The 27,498-nt window shown below is 38.4% G+C and overlaps 1 protein-coding gene across 1 annotated transcript; it reads left to right on the plus strand.

The window, feature by feature from the left end:
• The first annotated feature begins 3,322 nt into the window (after positions 1-3,322).
• LOC122343005 (serine/threonine-protein kinase Nek3-like) lies at positions 3,323-19,205 on the plus strand. The gene is made up of 10 exons (XM_043237273.1): positions 3,323-3,344; positions 5,250-5,331; positions 7,904-8,028; positions 8,123-8,213; positions 8,382-8,488; positions 10,672-10,761; positions 10,842-10,909; positions 12,357-12,440; positions 12,532-12,586; positions 17,099-19,205. Exons 1-10 carry the CDS (start codon positions 3,330-3,332, stop codon positions 18,167-18,169), a joined length of 1,788 nt encoding a protein of 595 aa, XP_043093208.1. The 5' UTR covers positions 3,323-3,329; the 3' UTR covers positions 18,170-19,205.
• Positions 19,206-27,498: the final 8,293 nt, after the last annotated feature.

Consider the following 27,498-nt stretch of genomic DNA (forward strand, 5'->3'; position numbering starts at 1 on the left):
GGCCACTTCGTTGAATTCCTGGAGGACTCGTGCAGCTCTTTTAGTTCCTTGGCTTGATGGACCTGCAGGATCACCATGACATGCAAAGCAGAGGCAGCTTGGCCAGCAGCACTGTTGGCTTTAGTGCAGCGAGAACTGCCATAGTCCTAAATGCTCTGGATGGTAGCCGAGGGCTGGGCAGGGAAAGCATGACCAGGAGCTCTGGATCTCACAAAGAAGGAGGCCTTGCCAAGTTATCATCCTCAACCTATGATAGCCCATCCCCTGAAGCTGTGAGTGTCATCTGGTCTGTCCCGATTCCCAATTAATGAAATTTCATAACATTTACACAACTGATCAGCAGTAAACACACAGAAGTAATATAAAACAATATTATAAAACAAATTATAAAAAGTATTAGTCGAAAGGTCATCATACCTCACTGAATGATTTTGTGCGGGAATATCTGTTTACAGAAAACTTCCCCAAGTGGTTTGCCCACTTCCTTTAAATACCCAGACAGATCAAAAATCAAACATTTAGCACTCAAATGTGAAACTTCTTCCCAGACCATTCCCATGCTCATCCTTGGAGCAAAGACAAATGGTTATCAAATGGTCTTTATTGGGGCACACGCTCACCATTTGACCAGAAACCCTTTCTCCAGTCACACCTGAATTATTTACATTAGCCTCCCATCTGCATCTGTCACACTTAAGGGGAAGGAGAGGTTTATCTAAACAGGAACCAAAAAACATGAGGGCTATCAATCAATCAATCATTTTTATTTATATAGCGCTTTAACAACACAGGTTGCATCAAAGCACTGTACAGTATAATGTAGAAGAGTACAATGACTGGGATGTACAATGACGAGAGTGACCAATTTGTTATTAAATGCAGAGACGATCTCTGTAATCAATTCAACGATAATCATTAGAAGTTAAGTTTCCCCAACAAAGCAAGCCAGAGGCGACAGTGGCAAAGAAATAAAACCCAATCCATACATAATGGAGAAAAAAAACCTTGGGAGAAACCAGACTCAGTTGGGGTCAGTCCTCCTCTGACCGGACGCCCAGCACTTAACTTCCAGTTCAATTTAAAACGCAGCTGTGTCAGATAGTGTAAATGACTTAGTGTGTGTGCATCAGGATCCGGTGATCTGTCCACGGGCACATCTAGGTGTGCTGGTCTCTGATGAACATAATCTCTGGGTGCTGATCCACCATCTAGTCTGTATACAAACTGTGAAAACAGATTAAGAAAGAGACAGGACTAATATTAGCGTAGATCGCCATTCTTTTACGATGTCACAAGTACATCGTATTTTAGGAGTAGTGTTCCTGGTTCCAGCTTATCTAAGTAAGGCAGACTAAAAATCCTTTAATAGATTTGAGTAATAAAAAGTATGTTGGGGTGTTATGTTTAGGCTAAGGCTATGTTTAATCTAGATTTAAACTGGCAGAGTGTGTCTGCTTCCCGAACAGAGTTAGGGAGATTGTTCCAGCGTTTAGGTGCTAGATAGGAAAATGATATGCCGCCCGCAGTTGATTTTGATATTCTAGGTATTATCAACTGGCCAGAGTTTTGAGAACGCAGCGGACGTGCAGGACTATAATGTGATAAGAGCTCGCTCAGGTATCGAGGAGCTAAACCATTCAGGGCTTTATAGGTAATTAATACGATTTTAAAATCTATCCGATGTTTGATAGGGAGCCAGTGCAGTGTTGACAGAACCGGGTTAATATGATCATACATCCTAGTTCTAGTAAGGACTCTAGCTGCTGCGTTTTGGACTAGCTAAAGTTTGTTTATTAAGCGTGCAGAACAAACACTCAATAAAGCATTACAATAATCTAACCTTGAGGTCATAAACGCATTAATTAATATTTCTGCATTAGACGTTGAAAGCATAGGTCGTAATTTAGATATATTTTTAAGATGGAAAAACACAGTTTTACAGATGCAAGAAACATGGTTGTCGAAGGAAAGATTGCTGTCAAGCAGCACACCTAGGTTCCTAACTGATGATGAAGAATTAACAGAGCAGCCATCAAGTGATAGGCTGTGTTCTAGATTATTATATGTGGGGTTTTTAGGTCCAATTATTAGCACCTCTGTTTTTCAGAATTTAGCATTAAGAAGTTACTGATCATCCAGTTTTTATATGGACTATGAATTCTGTTAGATTCTCAATTTGGTGTGTATCACCAGGCTGCGCTGAAATATAGAGCTGAGTATCATCAGCATAGCAGTGAAAGCTAACACCATGCCTCCTGATAATGTCTAAAAGAAGTTTACACTTCAATAGTCAATGCTAATTCAGAGTCAACAAGGATGTTAACATAGGAACATGTCAAACTCAGAAAATTCAGGTTCTGCAAGTTGCTCAGTAGCCTGACATTCCTGTTACATAATACAAGTTGAGACATTGAGACATTTTACTGTGTAAAAAAAGCAGATTTATTTAAAATAGCTACATTTCAAATGATTTAAATTTCATATGGACACCTGTCCAGACCATCATATTATTGCATCATTTTGATCGATTACATCTAAGTTATCAGATTTAGAATGTAATAACACAGGTTACAAACAACCATCTTAGATCTTAGTTTACAAGACTTAACATTGCACAATTCAGATTTTAGATATGTAAATATACAAACAGATATCTGGAGAATTCTACTTATGTTTTACACTTTGCACTTAAACAGAATTCAATAAACAAACTCTTCAAAGCACATTTTGCAAATAGCCTTAAGACTTTATAAAGACAGTTCTTTTGAAAGATTAAATTGATTCACTTTGTTGACAGTTCAGTTGTTGTACATTATATGCAGTTTTGGTCATGTGGTTGTCATAAGCAAATTTCTGAAGTCACGCACAAGGAGAATGACGATGTGTTATTTGTAGAAAACCCACCTATTAGATTTGACTGGGAGGGACTTATTTCTTAAATAGAGCTGTATTTAAGTTATAGACAACCATTATTCAGACAGACACTCTTCACTGAATATTGGTGTGTAAGTATATCCATACTTTTGTGTAAATTGGTCTAGAATTTGTTTGAAAACTTATATGCATTTATTGTAACACTGATCTAAAAAAGTGAATATTTTTTATTACAGTCAGATCTTCTGTGAGGTTCAATCCAGCAGTCCAGGTGAGCTGAAAAGATAAAGATATTATCTTCTCTAAAAAGAAGAATGTAATTGACTTTTTTTAGATTATTTGAGCTATACATATTTCAGCATAATTAATTGTTCTTAAAAGTATTTAAAATTATTTGATTAATATAAATATTAAGATAACTAAACAGTTGTAAAGGGCTTCAGTCAATTAGAAACATGGGTGATGTCAAGGTGAGTTAAAATGTATATTTATATATAATTTATATTGTGTTATGTATAAAATGTTCATTTGTAATCATTTCATTGTGATATATCACATTGTGATATATAGATCATTTTGCAATATTTTTTTGTAATTATTTTTAAGTAAAAAAATAATTAAAATATTAATTGCATGTTAATTTGATTCATATGGAAAGCAGTGGAAAGTGGAACGTAATGAAAATTAATGGACTTTGTTCATATGCATCAAACAAAAGTAAAGGAAGCAGTATTATTCAATTTCAAAATAAAATAAAAATAAATAATAATAATAATAATAATAATAATATAGCTACAAGCAGTAATTAAGGGACCAAGCACTGCAAAAACAAGCATCAGGCCATCAGGTTTTACTTTCACAATCACAGTCTCCAAAACATAGCACCGGCAACAACATTACAAAGAGAATAATAGCTCCACCTTCCTTCGTTGCGTAAACATTTGGGTGGTGTTTTAAACTAAACCCACTCTTTTTTTCTGAAATGTCAAGACAAGGGTTATTCTGAAACTAGCTATAAATCGTACCGATATGGGAGTTGGCTCTTCTTCAATAGTAAATAGCAACCTGTGTTATGTTAGCATGCTAGTCACTTGCTAATCATGCTGGAAACATGCTAGCAACATGCTAGCCACTTGCTAATCATGCTAGAAACATGCTAGTAACATGCTAGTCATGTTAGCAACATGCTAGTCACTTTGCTAATCATGTTAGAAGCATGCTAGCGACATGCTAGTCACTTGCTAATCATGCAAGAAACATGCTAGTCATGCTAGCAACATGCTAGTCATGCTAGCAACTAGCTAGTCACTTAGCTAATCATGCTGGAAACAGGCTAGTGACGTGCTAGCGACATGCTAATCATGCTCAAAACATGCTAGTCATGCTATCATCATGCTAGTCACTTGCTAATCATGCTGGAAACTTGCTTACAACATTCTAGTCATGCTAGCAACAAGCTAGTCACTTTGCTAATCATGCTGGAAACATGCTAGTGACATGTTAGTCAGGCTAGCAACATGCTAGTCACTTGTTAATCATGCTGGAAACATGCTAGCGACATGCTAATCAATTGCTAATCATGCAGGAAACATGCTAGTGACATGCTAGTCATGCTAACAACATGCTAGTCACATGGTAATCATGCTAGAAACATGCTAGCGTTAAACAAGCATATCTTTAAATTAGAATGTCATAAAGACTTTGTGCGGAAACAGCCAATTATCAATCATCATCACGCCCTAGCAACCATTATCAAACAACCTAGCAACCAAACCCTAAACAGACATATCTTCAAAACCGAATGTCACAGAGACATGGGGGTGAGCTTGTTTGACTCAGGGCAGCAGACTGCTAATCGTGAATTACTATTGCGGGGATAACACAATAACTTTTTCCTAGCCACGCCCTAGCAACAACTGTCAATGACCATAGCAACCCAAGTCCACACAGGCTTAGAGACAGGTTGGTTGGTTTATATCATTCATAATGAAAGCAGTCTTTAGTGCATCATGATGGTCAGCTGCCATTCCACTTAGTAGCAACCAAACAATGTGCCCTAGCAACCGATTAACAAGACCTATATCTCTGCATCACAATATTGTATAGACATGGAAACTGATTCCTCTGACTAGTGTTAACAACATTTTTTTCAGGAAATTTAACTTCTAGTTTTATATGCTGTTCCCTTACTATGCACTGAATTATGGAAAATCTTCTGAAACGAATGTTGAATCAATGCTGCTTTAAAAATGTCCGTATTAAAGCATTTTAGTAGACTGTATGTTAAGGTAGCATTATTTAATTTCTGTCAGTAATAAAGCTTTACTCCTGTAGTTCATTTCTAGTTGGTTAAGTTGACTTCTTATATTTTATAGAATCTACAGAAAAGAAGCTATCAGAATCTCCCTGATGACAGTGACTCTTCAGATGAGACAGTTGAATCTCCTTTACTGAAACGTGAGTAAATCACCCCTCAGAAATTACAGCAGTGGTTCCCAACCGGTGTGCCGCGGCACTAAGGGGTGCCGTGAGATCTTTTGAGGGTGCCGCCAAAATTTCGGGGAAAAAATTGCACTAACGTCATTCTCTCTTGGCGGGAGAGGGGGAGGGGACTACCGAGATAGCGGAGAGTAGAGACCTGCAATCCCGCGGGAGTACCGCGGGTCTCGCGGGACCCGACGCAACCCAGAGCGGCGCGGGACGAGGTTTGATATGTGAACGCGGGTGCGGGCGGTAAGGTCCTCGTGTGTGTGCGGGTTGCGGGAGAATAAAATTATTTATGGACTCCCGCAAAATGGAAATATCTTAAAATTAAATAGTTAAAAAGAAATAAAATATTATTTATCTGCTGCACAAAAACAACACGAACAACTCAAAATAACGTAAATTCTCACGTGGTTCTTGCGAGGAACAAAGACCATAGACCCACACCGAGCATGACACAGGTGGAGCGCTTAGTGCTACAGATATTAGTTCATTATTAAAGAAAGGAACATACAGAACTACAAAGCCAAACAAAGGGAAATCCGATATTTGGAAATGTTTTTCTATAGTATGTGACGGTATGGAAAGCACCCACCCTCGCCAGCATGCCTCAGTACTGATTGGTGACTCAAAGGAGGCAGAAGATATTGTATTAAGCAGCAAATTTGTGATCAAGTGCAATTCTTGTGATAAGCTAAAACTGTGTTTGTCGCTCTCTACTTAACTATCAGAAACTAGTTAGTAAACTATTAGTAAACTAGGTATAAGGTGTTGTTGCATGCAAACTCTCGAAATGAAACAAATAAATAAATAAGAAGAAAAAAGCTACAGAGATTTTAAATATCTATTTCCTTATAAGGGTGCCGGGAACTTTTGAAAGGCTTTCCAAGGGTGCCTCAAACAAGAAAAGGTTGGGAACCACTGATTTACAGTCTGATGTTACAAACAATTAAGAAATAACTAAAACAATAAAAAAAAACTAAAATAAACTCAAAAAGTTGTTTAGCAGTAGTTTTACCATGTTCTCATAATTTGGGGTATTGTATGTCCAAGTATGAACAATTATTTGCATACAATAAAACTGATATTATTTCACTGATTTACGAAGAACAAACTCAACACCACCTAATAATTTCAGTTTGCACATAAATGTTAGAAGTAATCCAACAGCAAGTAAACATACCTTATACATACCACCTTTTTCTGGAAGTTGCACAGGATTAGTTTAAAACATTTAAATTCTAATTTAACCAAATATGTTTGTATAGTCGTATCATTTGTAATAAACCCAAATACAAACTGATAATGCAGAACCCCCTGCTTGCATAATAAATATTGAATATATTTATGTAATATGTTTTTATGTATTGTTAAAAATACAACAGCCTTGTTTACTCTACAAATCAAGATTAACTTTACGTTTAACGGAATTAACATAATTAACATCATTTAACAGCAGCTTAGCTTAAACTAGCTTCTCTACTATATAAGCCTTTTAATATCATCACTGTATTGTGAACAAACAGCCCGGTGCCAAACTTTTCAGTTTAAATATTAACTTTTTTGTGTCTTTTACCTTTTGGAGGTAACATCAAGACATATAGCATTATCGTTTGGCTCCAGAAATAAGATGAAAAATATGACGTGAGCGGAGCATGATGCCTAAATTCTCTTTGGGTAGTAATGCATGAGTGTTAGAATCATAGACTGTAAAAAAGAGTAATATTAAGGTTTTTTAAATTAACAACAACAAAAATTATTTTGAAGACACATATTTGCACTATATATCAATGTAATCACCCTATATGGGATTAATTATGTTGCACATTTGTTAAACAAATAGGGTCCCATGTGTAGCCCATCTTGAGCCCATGCACTCATTTCCCATTTATTCCCACTAGAATCCACATGGGAAGCCCACCTGGGTTCACTATGGCCACCCTCTACTGAGGAAGTGCCCCAGCCAAATTTAAACTATGTATCATGTTAGCAGTTTGCATTGTATGCATCAGCAAATATTAAGAACATTAGCAGCAGAATTTAGCACCAGTGTTTATAAGGCATGTAATCACTCTGAGGACATGTTGATAATGAAAATATGAACAGATTACATGAGATATGTATTCTTTTAGTATGCATTTTAACTGGGGTTTACCATACAGTTGTATGTTATTTTCCATATTTTCCATTTGTCCATATTTTCATTATGCGTCGAGTTTGTGGTTGATTTCAGCTGCAGTGTCAGAAGCACACACTTATGCAGTCATCCCAATGATCACATTGCGGCAAGATGGAATTAAGAGTATTGCTAAAATATCTATCTATTGCGATGTATTGCTAAATTAAATGTATTATGCGTAGTATAGTGCTACAAAAGAAATGAAGTTTCAGAAATTAAGAAAAAAATTTACATACACATACACGTGTGTGTGTGTGTGTGTGTGTGTGTGTGTGTGTGTGTTTTATAGGTTTGTTTTTCCCCCCTAATGAAAATGGTTGTGCAATTACAATATTTTGTGGGCATTTCTCTACATGTTGATTGTAGGAGTTTTTGAAGAACATGGATACACCAAAATAGGACAACTGGGACGAGGGATTTCAGGAATAGTGTATCAGGTGACCAACAATTCTGGAGAGCATTATGTGATTAAACAGATGAACTCCAGAGAAGTAAGTACAAACAAGTCTGTAATAATAAATCAATAAGTTTTTAATTTATTTTAAAAACTAAAACAAAACCCCCTTACCCAAAAATTCTTCTCAGAGGAAGGAGCAGAACGCTGTCCAAATGGAAGTCATGATCCTAGAGAAAATGATCCATGGATATATTGTTTCTTATGTGGAATCATTTGAAGGTTTGTTTCTTTAGATGTTAGTATTTATATATTTATATTTTCTCTCAAAACTTTATAGAACAACTAGCAATAAACAATGGTGAACAGTTGTCTGCTTTAAAAAAGCTATTAAAAATAGGAAATGCATTTATTATCAGTTACACTCATGTTTGATGGGATATTTTTTAGATAAAGAAACTGGACTCTTTTATATTGTGATGGAGTATTGTGCGGGAGGAGATCTTTTCAAGAGGATGAAAAAGCAGGCTGAGGAAGGCTTTTTTGAAGAACAACAGGTGAGTATTTTTTGTAGTCATACTGTACATACTCTATGCTGAACCCTCGGAAAGCAAGTTAGATAAACACTTTTTGAAGGCTAAGCTGCTCCCTCAACACGGGGGTTTGATGTTCTATCCTAATCTCCATGCTGAGATACTTTGCTGTAATCAATGAGAGAGGGACTAAAGGTGTTGGCAGTGTACAAAATGACTGCAATTACAGAACGATCACCCGGGTTGAGCAGACACTTGCAAACTATCAGTCCCCTCAAGTGGCATTATTTCTCAGAGCCTTTATATCATGACAGTGCTTCAAATATATGACCTGGGCTGACCTTTTAAAAGAGCTGGATGAGGGAGAGGAAGTGAAATCTAAGGACATCTAAGAACTCAGAACCCACTGACTTGTCTCTCCACACCACAAAGGAGACCACCGAAGCAATCATATAGTGTCCATTTTGCTCTTGAGAGACCGAGCTATTAAGCCTGCCACCCCCTTTGCTTCAGGGCATAGCAGCCCTGGGGGTCTCGCAAACCTCTGAGGAGGTCTCGCGATACACCAGAAGTCAGTCTTGAGAGCCTTGGTTCCTACAGACTGTAGAAAGGGGTTAATGGGAAAGAGGAAAGGTTTTCCTCCACCTCATTTCAATGGGAAAGCTTCCACTATGGTGGGTCCCAAGCAGGCTGCGGCGTTAGAACAAGAAGTAGACGAGGAAGGAGGCAGTCGAGATTAAAGGTGTCAAAGGTTTCAAGCTCATTAAAATTGAGTGACTAGATGCTAATAGCACTTAAATCGCTAGTAGTGAAATGCTTTGAACATTTAATGAAAAAGTACATTTTAGCTAAAACTCAGAGCCTAATTGATTCTCTGCAATTTACATATCAATCCTCAAGAGAGGTTGGAGATGCAATTTTAACTTTAGCACTTACTGTATTCTCATGTAGAGAACCAGAAGAGACATGCAAAAGTTATATTCATAGATTTGTTTGTATTTCACCCAATATTTTAGCTACTACCTTAGCTAAAGAGCTTTTATTAGACAGTAGGACACATGCTTGGGTGATCAATTTCTTAGCTCAAGAATTCAACAGGTTAAAATAGAAGGTTCTTTCTCAGATCAGAGTCCCCGAAGGATGTGATTTATTCTTGTTATTATTTTTTTTATATACCAATTTTTGTGTGAGTTCTTTTGAAAACAGACTCACTAAAGCAGTACTTTACAATATGTCTATTATATGATTGCGAGAATGAACATGGGTCTCTTTTAAATTTCTACATTGATTAAGTTGCAAGAAATCACAATCCACCACACCAAAGTTGAAAAACATCTTAATATTGTCTAATTATTTCAATGGGGAAAATGTAGACCGACTGGTGAAATGAAGTTATATAAATGGAATTTATTGAATAACACAGAATGTCACAGAATTTGTCAAAGGTTGGATGAATTACTAAAATGTAAATCAGTACACTTGAAACGACTCACCGCAAATATTAAGCCGCAAAAAGACTACTCAATTATGAACCCAACACGTTCTGTGTGTCTCTATATATTGCTGCTTTTCCACCATCAAGCTGAACGGTTCTCTTTAAGAACTAATCCCAGCCAACTGGTACAGAAATGCAATTCTAAAAAGGTTTAGTCACTGCTGTGATAACACATATGTTTACATATGATATGAGGTGTAAATAACAACTGCATTATTGAGGATGATCAGAAATTTCTTTCGATTTCATTACTAATTTGTGTTTACAACAAAATAGCCCGCTTAGCAAGCTACAGAGAAACTGTCAGTGACAGATCCTGATTGCACAGAGCTGTCACAGCTGTCTAACTGCAACAAGAATTCAGAGAGTGGTTTGTAATTGTGCCGTGCCGTAAAAAGCTCACCTGGAAACACCAAATGGAAATAGTACAGGCACATGCTTTGTTTACTAATCTCATACTGAAGTGACATTTGCAATGTCTTTAGCATCTCACTAAATGAGGACATGAATACATCAACAACATCCCCAGAACTGCTCTGAGAGTCACTTCATGAACACCATTTTGTTTGAGTAAAACTTTCATAAAATATACATAGGCTACAAAACTGTAAAGGTCCTCATGGCAACACATCAAAGTAAAAGACGGGTTTAAAAGATTTTAAAGTATAAAGTAATACTGTCTGTTTTCTCCTTGTCTATCATGTCTGTGCAGATCCTTGACTGGTTTGTTCAGATTTGTCTGGCCCTTCAGTATCTACACGAGGAGAGGAGGGATATTTGTCACAGAGACATAAAACCTCAGGTGGACACTGACTAAACTCAACAAATATTTGCCACCAAATCAAATTAGTATAATTTATAAGATGTCTGTTTTCATTGTAGAATGTTTTTCTGACTGAAGATGACTACATCAATCTAGGAGACTTTGGATGCTCAAAAGTGCACACAAGGTAACAAATACAAACAAAATTGTAGTAGGATCTAGTGATTAACAGAAATGAACAATTACACACTCTGGTATCACAGTGTGGTTAAGGCAAGGAGCACTCAAGGAGATTATAACTCTTTACAGTTTTAATCTTCCACAAAAGAGTAAATAATAATACGGCAGGCAGACAGGCAGGTAGGCTAGAACCACACATAATCAAAGATGAGACCAGACAATTAGAACTGAAACAAACTAGAACTTAGAAACACACAGGAAATTACAAAATTAACAAGACACTTGAATACAAGAGACAATTAACTGAACGTAGGGTACATAGCACATGGGACAAAAAACAACATCAAATGGACCAAATATGTGACAACTGGGTTAAAGCAAAATAAATATTCAAATTTCTATTTGAATATATTTTAAAATGTCACTTCATTACACGCACCTGGAGGCTATAAATAGATGTGAAACGGTAATATCCTATATTAATATGACACTAAAGTCTGAATATTTTCAATAATTATATATGTTCCAACACAATACAGAAATAATACTAACCTTCCTTTTCATGTCAGCAATATCTGCATTAGCTGACGCACATGAAAGGTAGTCTTCTGCTGTAAATTTTCCAGAATTCTGTAGTCAGCCATCCTGTGTTTGGGGGTGACCCCGTTGTTCCTTTTACTCCACTGGGTGCATTTACATTGACTCCAGTTTCAGCTCCCAATGATTTCAAATCCTTCATTGATTATGGCTGCAGTGGTAGTAGTGTAGTGTAGTGTAGTGTATCTTCCAGATAAGGTGAAGCATGTCATATATTCAATGATACATCTCTTTATACAACCCCAGGTCCAGTTTTTCAATAGAAGACAATGAGAAATCATTATACATTTTGGATAGTGAATAAATAGTTATATATGCTAAACTTAAATGTATTTATGTGGCATGCAGTAGAATGGGACAACAAATGACACATCCCCAGCTTGGAGAGAAGATATCACTCCACTTTTTGGGGCCTGTTTGTGGGAGATTTCAGACCTTATTATCCTACTTCATGCAATATAAATACAATACTGATTGAATTTTTAGATTGTAAGCTTCAAAGAATACTATTTATGTCTATATTTCTGCTCCAACATAAAATTAAAAATAAATCATTTGATTGCACAATTCCTCTCCCTGTACCAGGATAACAATCTGATCCTTATAATGTTGAGTCAACTTCAATAGTCATTTAAATACCTAAATATCTGAAACATTTTTTAAACTGTAATCTTAAGTGTTTAAGATTAAACATCTTTGTGACATCTGACTCATTTGGCCAGATTTGGTGATCTGCTTTTTTTCTTTTCCAGCTGATGATTTAGTTCATCCTTAATAAGATCCGTTTTAAAATTTATTTACCCTTTGAAAATTATTTACATGAAGTTTTTAGTATTTCACTGATATTTCTGTTTAAGAGCTGATCCTTATGCAAGCTCTGTAGTAGGTGCAGAGCTCTATGTCAGCCCAGAAGGTCGTCAGAAGAAATATAATTCCCCAAGGTATGCTTTAAATATTGAAATATCTTACAAAGTCTTTAGATAGAATGCCAACTAAAACAATGGACTTAAATTTATTCTTTTCTTTTTTAAGTGATATTTGGTCATTGGGATGGTTACTCTATAATCTCTGCATGCTGGATGTATGGGTGAGTATGTTTATTTTTCCATCTAAAGAAACACACAAAAAAAAATTTAAATAATGTAAATTATAACAGCTTGTGCTTAACATCTAGGGCCAGATTTATGAAAGAAGTTTAAAACAAGTGCTACCGAATAAGACAGGTTTGTTTCAGTTAGTCTGATTTATTGTCAGTTGATTTGGTTCAAATTATAACAGACTAACTAAAATAAGGCTTGCTTATTTGGTGTTTTTAGTAATCATTTATTGTAAAAAAAGTTGCTCTGAGAGGCAGCTGAATTTCCATAGCAGGCCACCCCTCTGCATTGGCTCACTTTTTTGAAGGACAACACATCTCTGTTTCCTTTATTAGGGTACAAGGTTTACAATACATAACTGAAATGTCCCTTTCTGTCATTCACTTTAACGTTGTGTTGACTGTACTATATTAAGGGTCCCTATATGAAATGCCACAACTACTGAACTGTGTCACAAGTCCAGGGGGGTGCAGATGTTTACAATCCAACATGTTACAATTAAATGCACCTCTTCACATCATGACCTTCCAACACCCAAGTCTTAAAACCTCACTCTTCAACATTCAGGAGGGCACCCATAGAGGCAGAACTCATCTTCGCCAGAGCCTTTTGCCTTTAGTATTAATCACCAGTATGACAACTGAAAAATCTTGGGATTCCTTGGGAATCTATTCCTTCCAGTGGAAAAGGCACTTTGGAGATCACATCTCACCCAATGAGGAGGGTACATGTGAAGATCCTCCTATGGACTTACCACATAGGGAAAAATCTGAGGTGGTCTCTGCATAAGGGGATAATGCCGAAACTCAGAACCTGTCGACAGATTGAATGTCGGTCTAGTTGAACACTGAACCTCAGAAGTGGAAAATATACACATAGAGTCGTAAGAAATTACATTTGGAACATTAACTCAATATGAGAGTTTATTTGTGGGAACTTACCCCGTAATGTATTCTAATAAGTTCCTAGATAAAAGTGTTATGTTCAGAGATGGAAAAAGTACACGCATCCTTCACTCAAGTATAGATACTCGTGTTTAAAATCCTCCAGTAAAAGTGGAATAACTGACTACACTTTTTTGACTCAAGTTAGAGTGAAGAAGTATGGACTCTGATGTGTACTAAAGTAAAAAGTACCCATTTCATTTTGCTAACTAGACCTCACATCATACTGACACATTAATTAAAAATAACTAACATTTCATATTTTGTTAGCTAATTTATGTAACATGACTGAACTACTAACATGTAGAACAGGGCAGGACTAGGACAAAGTTTCAGGCAAGGAAATATCACTCATCCAGGCAATCCCATTCACGCACAACAAATTACAGTATGCAACCATGGATAACCCAATTTTATTTAATTTTATGTATGGCCATCACATAAAAAAATGTTAAAAATAATTACAGGTTATCTATTGAACTGCACCATTTCACTTCCAATTTCATTTTTATTGTCTTTACTTTCCATGATATCTCTATACATCTCACGTTGTGTGTGTTTACAAATCTTCTTTTACCCTGCCACATTTGCCATCAGCCATCTATTGTTATGAACATAACTGTCTCCATCTTGTAGAATACTACATTAGTTTATTGACAGATGAGCAATGGTTACGAGGTTTGGTTACGAGGAATGGTTAGAAGGTGAGTAATACAGCTGAAAGTTTTTTTGTCTGGGGATAGCTGAAACTTGACTAGGGTATTTGTTTTCAGAGGATCGTTGGAGCTTGGAGCTGGACATGGAGAATTTGGACCACACAGCAAACACACAGAATCTGGAGGATAATACAAGATGTAAGTTTTCAAGCTAAGTAGCAAACAGCTTTATCTCAATAGAGTGGCAATAAATGTCCATATTGTGTATAGCCGAGACTGGACACTTGTGTGCTTCTCCACAACACAGTCTTCTCCGGCGGAGGAGAGGTTAACGGTCACACTTAGGAGCAAAAAGAAAGATGTCCATACCTGAAAATTTGACCTGTGGTCCATAGTCTGGGACTATATCTTCAGGGATCCCATAATGCCCTAAGATGACATCCTCTAGCAGTCCCACTTGTGAATGAAGAGATGCAGCATGTCATTGACTCACATGTTTTCCCATTATTGAGTGGATCTGATAATTTGTAGCAGTTGTGGAGGTCAGTAATTTAAACTGGTAGCACAAGTTTACAGATGAAAGCATAAATGTCATTACAAGCTGACCCCGAGTCGAGGAAGGCAGTGACTGTAACTTTAGTGAATCCACAACTTCCTGGATTAACTGTACCCATACTGTGTCACCGGTGTTGGTCCAGTCTTCTGTTACAAAACTGACCTGGACACAGAGGTAGGTAGAACACAGATGAGTGTTGGCAATGACAAGGAATGGTTAGGAGGTAAGTAGTAGAGCTGAGAATTTGTTTGTCTGGAGACTTGACTAGGGTAGTTTCAATGAAAATGGATTTAACTCAATAGAGGTCCAGCAACGTTCCATATTGGCTGTTGGAGGAGCCTGACAGATCATGACAGTTGCAAAACAATAGTACGTCGTGAAATGAGACAACGGTTCTCCAAGACCTGGTGTTACATAGACTCACATCATAACATTTAACAAAAACTCATATAATGAGCTAAGACAATAATGTCTTAGCCACATAAAGTGCAAAGTGTGCATATTAGTGCAAACAGCAAGGGAGTACAGTGCAAAACCCAGCGTGCAAACAGTGCAAGGACAAAAACAGTTTGTTGAAAGAAACTGTTCAGCAGTCTGGTTGTGATGGCCCGAATGCTTCGGTACCTCTTACCAGATGGCAAGAAGGTGAAGAGTGTATGTGTGGTCATGTGTTATATCATGGTCTTTGCGGATGCTGCGTGTGGTGTAAATGTCCGTGAGAGAGGGCAGAGAGATACCAATGATCTTTTCAGCTATCCTCACTATCCTTTGAATGGTTTTACGATCTGACACAGTTCCCAAACCAGGAATCAATGCAGCTGCACAGGACACTCTTAATAGTCCCTCTACAAAACATAATCAGGATAGATGAAGGGAGATGAGCTTTCCTCAGCAAACTACAAAAACTACTTGAAAAAAAGAATATATACTATTATAAATGTTCAACGGAAGATGTGCTTGAAGCACTGCTTGGGCTGGCGCATGCATTTCGTCACCCACAGGTTGCGGCTGTGCATGTGGTCCATAAGGAGCAGGTACATCCTGTGCCATTGCAATGTTCTGAAGTATTCAACATGCTAAAACATTCTGACAGATTTTCTCTGGCCTGTATCACCAGCTGCCTCCAAGCACATTAAACAGTATTTGAATAACCTGATTGTGTGTTCACAATGAGTGCGCACACAGGATGTTCCGCACTTCCTGAGGAGTCACTGTGTTGACTAGAGACATCATGAGCCATGTTTTGAGACCATAACTCCCCACTATAACTGTCCCTTGGCCTCTGTGCACAGGTTCAGGAAATAGTCCCCTGTAAATGCACTGAACACCCTCTAATATGTGTGTTGAACTGTTGTGGAACAGTGTTGTGAATGCAGCTTAACCACTGATTTAGTTATGTCCTCTTTTGGAAGGTCAAACAAATCATTTCACTTATGTAACTTAAGTTACAATGAAACAGTTTCAACAAATGCCAGCAACACTTCTTTATTTGTGTAAACATTTGGGTGTAGTTATAAATTAAAATCACTCTGTGATGTAGAAAAGTGTGAGCATGTTTAAACAAGCCGTTTTAAGTGGATTTGGATAAGTTATACCTTTTATAAAGAATATCTCTTTGGCTTTGCTTCATCATGAGCCAGTAGCAAGTTCTACACCCTACCAGTCTGCAGTCAAAAACTGATGTCCAAAACTCCAGAAGAAGACTTTTTCCATTTGTAGATTATAAAATCTTGTAAATATATTAGGTTTAACCCAACCTACAGCCCTATGAATATCTGCCAGAGAGTCCTTGTTTAATGCAGCCATACTCCTTGTAGAATAAGCTCTTACAGCCAGTGGGCAAAGTAGGCCTCTGGCACCAAAAGCAGGTAAAGAGATGTTCAAACTCTGACTGCAATCTAGGTATGTGCGTAGGGCTCAAACAGACCACAACAAAAACAGGTCGGGCTTCCCTTCTTTAGCCTGCAATGTTACCCTCTAAAGGAAGTGGGGGGGGATCATATGGGCACATATCCAGGCCCGAGGTCTGAGGATCACGTGAGAGTCTTCCAGCCAAATTTCCCTGCATGATTCGTTAACGGAGAGGACTTCAACTGACTGAAGGGGCTCAAATGTATCTCTCTTTAAGCCCTGTATGTCCACAGAAAAAAGAGATGCTCTGCACAGGGGAGAGTTCTTTTACCAGTTAATATCATCCCAAAGGGAGGACCTGAAATTCAATAATATTCCAAACTAGATTCACTACTAGTTTTAAATAAATTTGCACATAGTTTTAAATAAGTGTTTCTTAGTCTTGGATCTTAAAGTTTACCAGATTTTTCTGTTTTTCCCTTTATTTTCCACCAGTCAGATATTAAAAAACGTCGCTTTCAACAAGCATCCCACGATATGGGATATCCCCTTCACTTCTCAGACAAGTGCTCAAAGGATCTACAGGAATTAATCAAGGAAATGCTCAACTGTGACCCTAAAGCCAGACCTTCAGCTGATGAGATTCTAGCAAAACCGTTCCTTTGTGATGCAGTAAAGAGAAACAAGACAATTCCGCAAGCATTTGATCGAAGGTTTATAGTGTCTTTAAAGACCTTTGATGAGGCCTACAATGAGCACTATAATAATTTTAAAACTTTAGTTAAAGAGTGGGGAGAAACAACAGATGCACTAGAGGACATACATCGTAAATGCACAATAGGCACGCTGTCAGGTTCAGTGATCGGGACAGCTGGTGGAGTCACTGCATTAGTTGGTGCAATACTGGCTCCTTTTACCTTTGGAGCATCTCTGATTGTTACAGGCGTTGGGATTGGAGTTGGAGTTGCAGGTGGTTTAACAGGTGCTGTATCCAGCATTGCAAATACAGTCCAACAAAAATCACTCCGTGAAAACATTACAACATTTCAGAAGAAATTTACAGATGTGACACCACTTTTCGATTCACTGAGTACACTGAGAGAGCTACTGAAAACAGTCAGAAAGTTCAAAGATTTTGTCAGTGACTCTTCTGGCAATGCAGCAATGTCATGCAAAATAGACAAAACAAATACATTGTTTGCCACAGAGCTCATTAATCTAGGTCTGCTGACAAATGTTGGCAGAATGGTTGCTCAAACCGCCAGAGTAGGACGAGCAGCAGCAGAAGCAATAGCTGCAGTCACAGGAGTGTTGAGTGGAATTCTAGTGATTGTTGATACTGTCTTTATAGCAGTGGATTCTATAGACATGCATCAGATGAGACAGGGAAAAGTGTCTGATCCTAAAAAGGTCAAATCAAGTTTACTGAAGTCCATTGCTCAAATGAGGAAAACGCATGGTGATCTTTTAACAGTCTCAAAGGAAATACAAAATACAAGAAATGACCTAAATGAGTATATAAAAAAGGCCTGGGGTTACAGAGATTTAGAGAGTACAAACATATAAACATGATACTAGTCAGAGACTCTCACAAGATCCTTCTGATTTGTTTTTCTGTTTCAGTGAAGATAAAGGTTTTGATGAAAATTACTTAAATAAGTTAAAAAATAGAAGACCTAGGACGTATAAGGTCAGACTTTTGCAATCATTCTATGTTGTAAATATCAGAAAATATATTAAAGGTTTTAGACATAAAAAGACTAACAATCACTAATTGATAAAGTAGTGCAAAGAGGCAGTTAAAAGTTGGCCTCAGAGCTGAAATATGTGTTTTTCTGGTAAAACCGTTAATACCAAAGCCTTCATGTGCTCCAGAACTCATAATTACAACTTGCAAACTTGCAAATGTTGACTTGGACCATAAGACAGTTATACCACCTGACTGGGGTGCTATTAAATGCTTTGGCTCAGTAAAATGTTACATATTGTGATCAAGGATTAATGGTAATTATGACATGACATGAATTCAGCTTAACATCTGTGCTTCATTCGTTGTTCATTCTGTAACATGATCATGGCCACTTCAGCTGGAAAATGTGACAACTTTTATCAGCCTTTCAGTAATAATATCTTATAATTATCTTAATGTTCTTGATAATAGGGCCTTGATTATAAACACATACAAGTTGCTTTGTTGTTGTTGTTGTTTTGTGAATTGTTATGTAAAATGCATGCTTTGTGAAAAACGTCAAACACAAAGTTATACAGAGGTGCAGGCTTGTTTATGTCGTTTTTTTAAGGATTATTGTTAAAAGAAAATCTATTTTTGGTGTGATTTCATTACTTAATCACTTACTATTTTGATTCATGGGTAAACAAAAAAAGTCAAATCTTAAGTATTTTAAATAGTCTCATTTTAGTGTATAAGCTCTTCTGAAAATGATTATTTTTGTATTACTTCACTGTAGTCTTTATCTTTCTTGTATAATCATGACACAATAAGCATAATTTATAATAATTTGCCATATATTAGTTTGTGTGTATTTCACTTGATCAAAGTATTTGTGTAAAAGGTGACTTCAATAAATAGTAAGCAAATTCAAGAAAATAAAGAGTAATGTTCTTGCCAATAAAATACATTTATACTTTTGTTGCAGAGAATTCATTTTAAAAAATGAAATGGATTTGGATGGATATATTTTTGTACTAATACTAAACCTCTCTTTTGTTTATTTAAATGTACAATACTTGCATTTCCTCATTGGTGAGAGTGCAATCTCAGATGAAAGTGATAAATTCAAAAGTAGGAGTTTCTTCCCAGGTAAAAGGTGAAAAAGAACTGAGAGAGAGATCTACTGAGATCCGAGGATCTCCGGGTGAATGGAAAGTCAAGGCCTATTGTATGGGTTGCCTTATCTACTCAGTGTTTTAAAGAAGCACAGACTGCTCTGTGTTGAGGCCGATTGCACCAGCTCTGGGTCCTGGTCACCAGTTGATGAGAATTTGTTTCGAATGAAAAACCAGGTTGGTTATTGAAGCAAGGCCATTTAGAAGATGATAATGTGAAAAATGATCTCCCAAACTTTCTTAGTCTTGATAATTGAATAAAGTCATTTGATCTAAAATTGATCTAAAACATTATAGAGAATAATGATAAAATAAATTTAAAATAAAAAGAAAATTACTTCTGTAAACAAACAAACGTATAGGTCGCATTCCTGTCCCAATTTCTACTTCTGTATGCAGAAAGTGGCCACAAACATCATATCAATTATACAATTATATCTTTTAGATTAGGTTGTCTTTAAAATAAGATTATTCTCACATTTAGGTGAGCTTTTATGGAGACATGGTCTTCTAATATGTCTCAGATGTGCCGATCAGTGCCGATCAGTGCATGCAGTGACTGATGCACTTTTCGACTAGTTTGACCTAAACACATTTGTATTGTGATGTGTGATATGTGGAAAAGCTCCAAATCAGATCTGTCCAAAAAGACATCAAATGCCTAGACCAATCCATTGTGGAGTTCAGCCTTTCCAAAAACCATGAAGTAGGGCGCTCGGTACCGCCCCCTAGCACACTAAAAGTGAGCTCAATGCGGAGCCGGGAAACTATGGATTATGAACAAATACAATAATAATTTAGAATTATACCACCCATGTGTTAAATTTTAAGGTGTTTTGTGCAAAATGAGCCACTTGAATATAGTACTGGGTATGCCTAATTTAGGTATGCCTGAACTCACAGATTCCTTCAGTAAATTTAAAAATAAAAATGATAGAAATTTATTTTTCCCCCCTGTTAACTGGCCCCTAATGAAATCAAAATAAATTTTCTACAGACATGTGAACCAAACTTTTTAAATGACATATTTTCAGAATTTTCAAAAAATTAGTTCACCTATGTATTCACATTTAGGGTATTTACTATCAAATAAGACCATTTTAAGGTGCAAAATAAATTGTTTAGCACTTTAAATGCAATGGATTTTGATATCAACAAAAACAGGCAAAAAAATTTTAAAGTGATTTTCTCAGGTTGTCCTCTGGAAAAAGAGGGCAAAACATTATGTTCTATAAGGAAGATCTGAAAGACAGTGGTGGTCCATGCTGCTAAAGGACCGGCTGGCGTCAATTGCCGTTGTTATGTTCCACTGGACCAATCCATTCTGTAAATTAGCTGGGGGTGTGTAGGGTTGTTTGTTTAGTTATCTATTTTGATTTCTTGTTTATTAGTGTATATTTTGTGGGTTTGGTTTATTCTTTATTCTAAGTTAATTATGTGGGTTTTGTTTAATGATGTTGGGGTAATTTTTTATTCGTGTGTGTGTAATGGATTAGTCCTTTGTGTATAAAAGCGCCCCCCCAGGTGTTACTGGGGGGGGTGGGTGATGTCTGTTTGTTACTTTGGTTTGGCTTAGTGTTAAAGTTTAGTTCTGTTTACTCGACCTTTTTTTTTTTATGGGCCCAGACATTATTTCCTTTATTTCAATGTATTGTGATTTTGTTTGACTTTAATAAATAATTTTTCTGGCTGGAAATCCTGCATTCCTGATTTTGACTGCTCGGTCCATCACATATGGTGTCAGAAGTGGGATCAGCAGGAGGAGCAGGTTTCCAGTTTTCTTTTTTTTTTTGAGCTATGAGTCGGTCTGGAAGAAAAGGGGCACCAAGGGTAGTGCAGAGGGAAGCACCGGAGGAGGAGGTGGAAACAATGGAGGAGTGTGAGGAAGTCATTGCAGTGGAGTCAGGAGGTCAGAGCCAACGCTTGCAGATCTGTCAAGTTTGTTTTGAGCGCATATGGCCCAAATGGATGCTCGGGAGGCTAAGAGAGCTCAGGAGCAAATGGAACAAGAAAGACGATTTAAAGCTCTACAGCATCAGTTTGGCATGCTTCAAATGGAGGTTCAAGCTCGTACCACCCCCACTCCTGAATCACTTTCTGTGAATCCATGTCCTGGAGAAATGCAGGACGGTGAGCATGATTCTAGTCAACCACTGTCACAGTCCAAAGGAAGTGAAAGAGGGTTTCATCAAATGGACTATAAAGGTCAGTTTTTTTCTAAAGAAGCTAAATTAGAGAAATTAAGTGACTCTGATGACGTAGAACATTTTTTGATAACTTTTGAAAGAATTGCTGCTGCTTGTGGGTGGCCTAGTGCTGATTGGGCTTTCCGTTTGATCCCTCTGCTGACTGGTAAAGCTCGAGCAGCATATGTACAAATGGACATTAAAGATTCTCTTGATTATGATCGCATAAAATCAGCTATTTTGATAAAGTATGATATTAATACAGAGACTTATCGACAAAGATTTCGTCTCTTGGAAATTGCACCATCAGAGAGTCCTAAAGAGCTGTACGCAAGACTGAAGGAACTATATGTGAAATGGATTCGTCCTGAAGGTAAAACTGTTGAGGAAATTGGAGAACTAATTATTCTTGAAAAGTATCTCAGAATGCTTTCCCCAGAACTACAGGTCTGGATTCGTGAGCGGGGGCCTGAATCAGCTGCTGAAGCTTCAGCATTAGCCGACGTGTTCGTGGCTGCCCGAGGAAGGAATCAGTCGTGGAGTTGGCGGGTGGCAAAGAGCTGCGCAAACCTAATGTTTATCATCAGTCTCAGTACAGCACCTCTGGTAAGCCTCCTATAGAGGGAAAACTTGACTTAGTGATGTCTAAACCTTCCAGGAAAGTACCAATTTGTTATTTATGTGGCCAGGAAGGCCATACTAAGCCTGTGTGCCCAAGGTATGGTGCTAAGCTCTTTCAAGTTTGTTCTGTGTCCAGGACTAATGCCGGACTCGTAAAGCCTGGACAGGCCTTAAGAATGACTACCGTCGAAAGTGAATGGTAAAGAACTCCATGCTCTGGTTGATACAGGTAGTGACCAGACTTTGGTACACCGACGATTTGTCTCCCCAGCTTTGATTAATCTTTCTGACAAAAAACAATATGTTGTGTCCATGGCGATGAGAAACTGCTACCGACTGCAAATCTTTTTATCAAAGTACAGGGACAGACTTATCTCCTGGATGTTGGAATAGCCGATAATTTGCCTTATCCTGTGATCCTAGGGCATGATTTACCAGTTCTTTTGGATTTACTGCAGCCTGGACCATTGTGCAATGCTGTGGTTACCAGGGCAAAGAGGAAGCAGGCTGAGGAAATGAGGTCTACACTCAGTACCTTGCCCCTCTTTGATGTTGATATGGAAGTAGAACCTTCAAAGCCACGAAAGTCACGCAGTGAAAGGAGGCGGGAGAAACTTGCATATAATGCTTTCAATGTACCTGCTAACCCTGTTGGTGACTTGTTTCAAAGTTTCCAGGTGCCCATCAATATTATCCAGCTCCAGAAGGGGGATATCAGCCTTGCACCGTACTATAAGAAGGCACAACAGGAGGTTACAGCTCAAGAGGAGAACAATGACCTGTTTGAAAGGTATTTTTTCCAGCAAGGAATTCTCTATCGTCAGTTTGAGTCCATAAAACAGCTTGTTGTGCCACAAAGTGTCCGGAAGGTAATTCTCAGGTTGAGCCATTCAATTCCCTGGGCTGGCCACTTAGGGAGAAACAAGACCCTAGCTCGAATAAAAAGACACTTTTATTGGCCTGGATTGAAGAGAGATGTGACTCAATACTGCAAGAGTTGCCCTGAGTGTCAGAAAGTCTCCATGAGAATCCCTTCCTGAGCACCACTACAATCTTTACCAGTCATTAATACACCATTTGAGAGATTAGGGATGGACATTGTTGGCCCTGTGGAAAGGAGTCAAGCTGGGAATCGATTTATGCTTGTCATAACTGATTATGCAACTAAATATCCTGAAGTGTTTCCAATGAAGTCCATCAAAGCCAAGTATGTAGCAACATGCTTGATACAGCTCTTTTCTAGAGTTGGGTTCCCTGGTCAAATTCTCACAGATCAAGGCACTAACTTTATGTCCACTCTCTTAAAGCAGGTGTATAAGCTTCTGGGTATTGAGAGCTTGCGGACGACTCCATTTCATCCTCAAACAGATGGTCTCAGAGAGCGGTTTAATCAAACATTTAAGCAAATGCTTCGCAAGTTCATTAAAGAGTCAGGCAAGGATTGGGACCAGTGGCTGCCTTACCTCCTTTTTGCTTATAGGGAGGCCCCCCAGGCCTCGACTGGGTTCTCTCCTTTTGAGCTATTATATGGACGTGATGTGAGAGGGCCCTTGACCCTGCTTCGAGAGCTTTGGGAAGGAAATCCTGGAGGTGGGGACGGGGTAAATGTTATCTCTTATGTCCTGCAGATGAGGGAGCGGTTGGAAGCTATGACCAAACTGGCTCAGGCTCACATGGCTGAGGCGCAGCGATACTAGAAGTCATGGTATGATCGGTCGGCTGGTGAAAGGAGCTTTAACCCGGGCCAGAAAGTGTTGGTGATGTTACCCAGCCATGAGAGTAAGCTGTTGGCAAAGTGGCAAGGTCCGTTTGAGATCAAGCAGAAGCTTGGGCCCACCACTTATGAGATTGCAACACCAAGCCTAGGCCGGCGTGATGGAACAGGTGATGGAAGAAGAGGAGTTGGAAGAACAATACTTACCTCAACCCATTACTGTTTCTGTTGATTTGGATCATTTGCCAAAGGATCATCAAGCACAGGTTAGAGCTCTTTGCCACCCTGACCTTTTTTCTGAGTATACTGGAGCTACTACATTGATTGAACATGAGATTGTATTGAAAAGTGATGCTGCTGTTAAAAGGATGAGTTATCGAATTCCTGAGCGTTTACGGAAAGAGATCGATCTGACGCTAACATTGAGAATCGTGGAGCCATCTAAGAGTGAGTGGTCCCACCCTGTGGTTTTGGTCCCTAAAAAAGATGGAACCTTAAGGTTTTGCATTGATTTTCGCTACCTTAACTCAGTTTCTAAATTTGACTCTTATCCCACTCCACGTATAAGTGATTTGATCGACCGGGTGGGTCAAAGTGAATACTTGACCACCATTGACTTAGCCAAAGGCTACTGGCAAATTCCTCTCACTTCTTAATCCAGAGAGTTGACGGCCTTTAGGACCCCGTGGGGGCTATTTCATTTCCGGGTTCTTCCATTTGGCCTGCACGGGGCTCCAGCTACATTTCAGAGGCTCATAGACCAGATATTGCATGGTTTGTCTTTTGCGGCCGCCTATTTAGATGACATTGTTATCTACAGTGACACTTGGGAACAGCATTTGCAACATCTACAAGAAGTGTTGTGGCGACTCCAACAAGCTGGCCTCACCATCAATCCTCTTAAATGTGCCGTGGCTCGAACTGAAATTGAATATCTGGGCTACATCATTGGTAAAGGGGTGGTCAGACCCCAGATGAAGAAGGTCAAAGGTATTCAACAGTGTCCTCTACCTCAAACACGTAAGGAATTAAGATCATTCCTTGGGATGGCAGACTTCTATAACCGATTTATTCCCAATTTCTCTGGCAGAGCAGCAGCCCTAATGGACATGGTGGGCTCAAGATCTCCTAATCAACTTCAGTGGACAGAGCAAGCAAAGATTGCTTTTCGGGATATTCAGAATGCCCTGAGCCAGGACCCAGTCTTGCATAACCCCGACTTTAATCAGCAGTTTGTCGTACAAACAGATGCTTCAGAACGAGGGATTGGAGCAGTGTTGTTGCAGGGGCCACCTAGTGGATGAAGACTTGTGGCCTGTATCAGTAGGAAGCTCTTTCCCAGAGAAGTTTGTTATTCTACGATTGAAAAGGAATGCTTGGCTGTGAAGTGGGCTCTGGACTCCCTAAAATATTATTTGTTGGGGAGGGAGTTTATTGTGGAAACGGACCACAAGGCTCTGCAGTGGCTGGGGAGGATGAAGGACACTAATAGCCGAATTACTCGATGGTACTTGGCTATGCAACCCTTTCGGTTTGTGGTCCAGTATGTTCCTCGGATGGCCAATGCTACTGCCGACTTCCTTTCCCGTTGTGTCAGCGAGGTTCCTGAAGAGGGGGGGAGTGTGATGGCATTAGAGTGCATTATCGAAGTAACTGAATAAAACAAAAAGGTGTACAATGCCTCAGATGAAGCTTTAGTCAACCTGTTCTACTGCTAACTTGAGCTCAAAGATCATTCATTATATGAGGAAATCTAGAGTTACTTCAGTTTAGATTAACATCCAGGAAGAGATCTCTCATCTTCAATGTGCACAGTGTTGACCTACATACTGCTGATAACAGAGAAGGTGCTGGATGAGTTCAACCCAAAGATGCTCATATTGAGACAAGCAGGCTACACAACACTTATTCCAGCTGTGAGATGCTGCAGAAGAGCCTTGTGAGTAATTTCACTGACTACTCTTCAATCAAATGTTTTGATCTACATTACTAAACAGTTATCTCAAATTATGTTAAATATTTTACCTGTTTATAAAAAGAACAAATAATAATTGCAAAACAATTGCCAACTAGAACATTCTATTTTGGCAGATTTTATGGCTGTGGTTTTGATGAAACATGCTGTAAAACAGTGTCTTCTGCTCTACAATCATCAAACCATCTGACAGAACTGAACCTGAGTGTAAGGGTCCCCCTTTTTCTGCAGAACGGCCCTGGTCAAAGGTCAATGCGTGTTTGGTCTTTCCTTTGCATCTCTTCAAAAATCACTAATATTTATTAATCTTTTGTGTTTCCAATTATAATACTAACCATATACATAATTTTATCTGACTCCAATCTTTCGTGGTTTTATTCATATTTATTAAAAGGTAACTGCTGATTCCTCTAGTTGTGATTAAATTTGGATCATTAATTAACTATAATATTTCCTAGTTTCGACTTATTGTTCGTTAGGAGTCTGGGTCGCTTAGAAACGTTGTTTGGCCAGAACAGACTCACGACACATCTGGGCTAGTCCAGGTCTTAGTCAGAGGCTACCCCGTAAATCGCTTACCTTAATGCACCCATCTCCTCAACAGACTCAAAAAGAGTAATTTTTATGTGTTCCCTAAGTAATAGCAAGCCAGTTTGGTGGTCAAGTCAAGTCAAGATCTCAAAAACGTGCCCCTGGCTCCATCCATTGATCGTTGATCTGACTCAACCTAGCACGCCAACAATGCGGAAAACCTCAGAAGTCACTAACCTACTAAAAAAGTTATTTCAGACAATATTATAAGTTAACCAAGATGTTTATTTTGCCAGGCAAGAACAGTTTCCAAATTGGTTTAATTGATAAACATTTGCACAACTGATCAGCAGTACAAAAATGACACAAAACAGAATAAAACAAAATTAAAAGGTCATTATACCTGGTCCTTAAAAAGTACATATTGTGGTGTATGGGTACAAACACCACACTACGGGCCGATCTGGCTACAGTACAGATTAGTACTAGTGGTGTGTATTAGTATTAGTGGTGTGAGAACTAGATAATCTAAATCAGTGGCTCGTGGAGCGGGATAAGGTGGGTTGCACAAATTGCAATAACAAGGGTTTTAGAGCAACATTTTATTATTAAAAGGCTCGGCCCGCATTATTAATGAGAAGAAACTCGCTCACTTTGCTGAGCTGTGTTCTGCATTAGATTGCATACACCAGAAAAGGAAAATGTTACGAAAACGGATTCAGGGAAGCGGCTCTACTCCGAGCTCCTCCCGAGTGACTGAACTCCTCACCCTATCTCTAAGAGAGCGCCCAGCCACCCTACAGAGGAAACTCATTTCGGCTGCTTATATCTGGGATCTCATCCTTTTGGTCTTGACCCAAAGCTCGTGACCATAGGTGAGAATAGAAATGAAGATCGACCGGTAAATCACTAAGAAATATAAAAATAAAAAAGTGATGGGTTGTTCTTCAGTCTGTCCTCTACAGTGTTCGATATATAATTTAATCAATATTAATCAAGAGACTTGGTGGAGATCGTAGAT

The sequence above is a fragment of the Puntigrus tetrazona genome, chromosome 4 (assembly GCF_018831695.1).
Source record: "Puntigrus tetrazona isolate hp1 chromosome 4, ASM1883169v1, whole genome shotgun sequence".
NCBI lineage: Eukaryota > Metazoa > Chordata > Actinopteri > Cypriniformes > Cyprinidae > Puntigrus > Puntigrus tetrazona.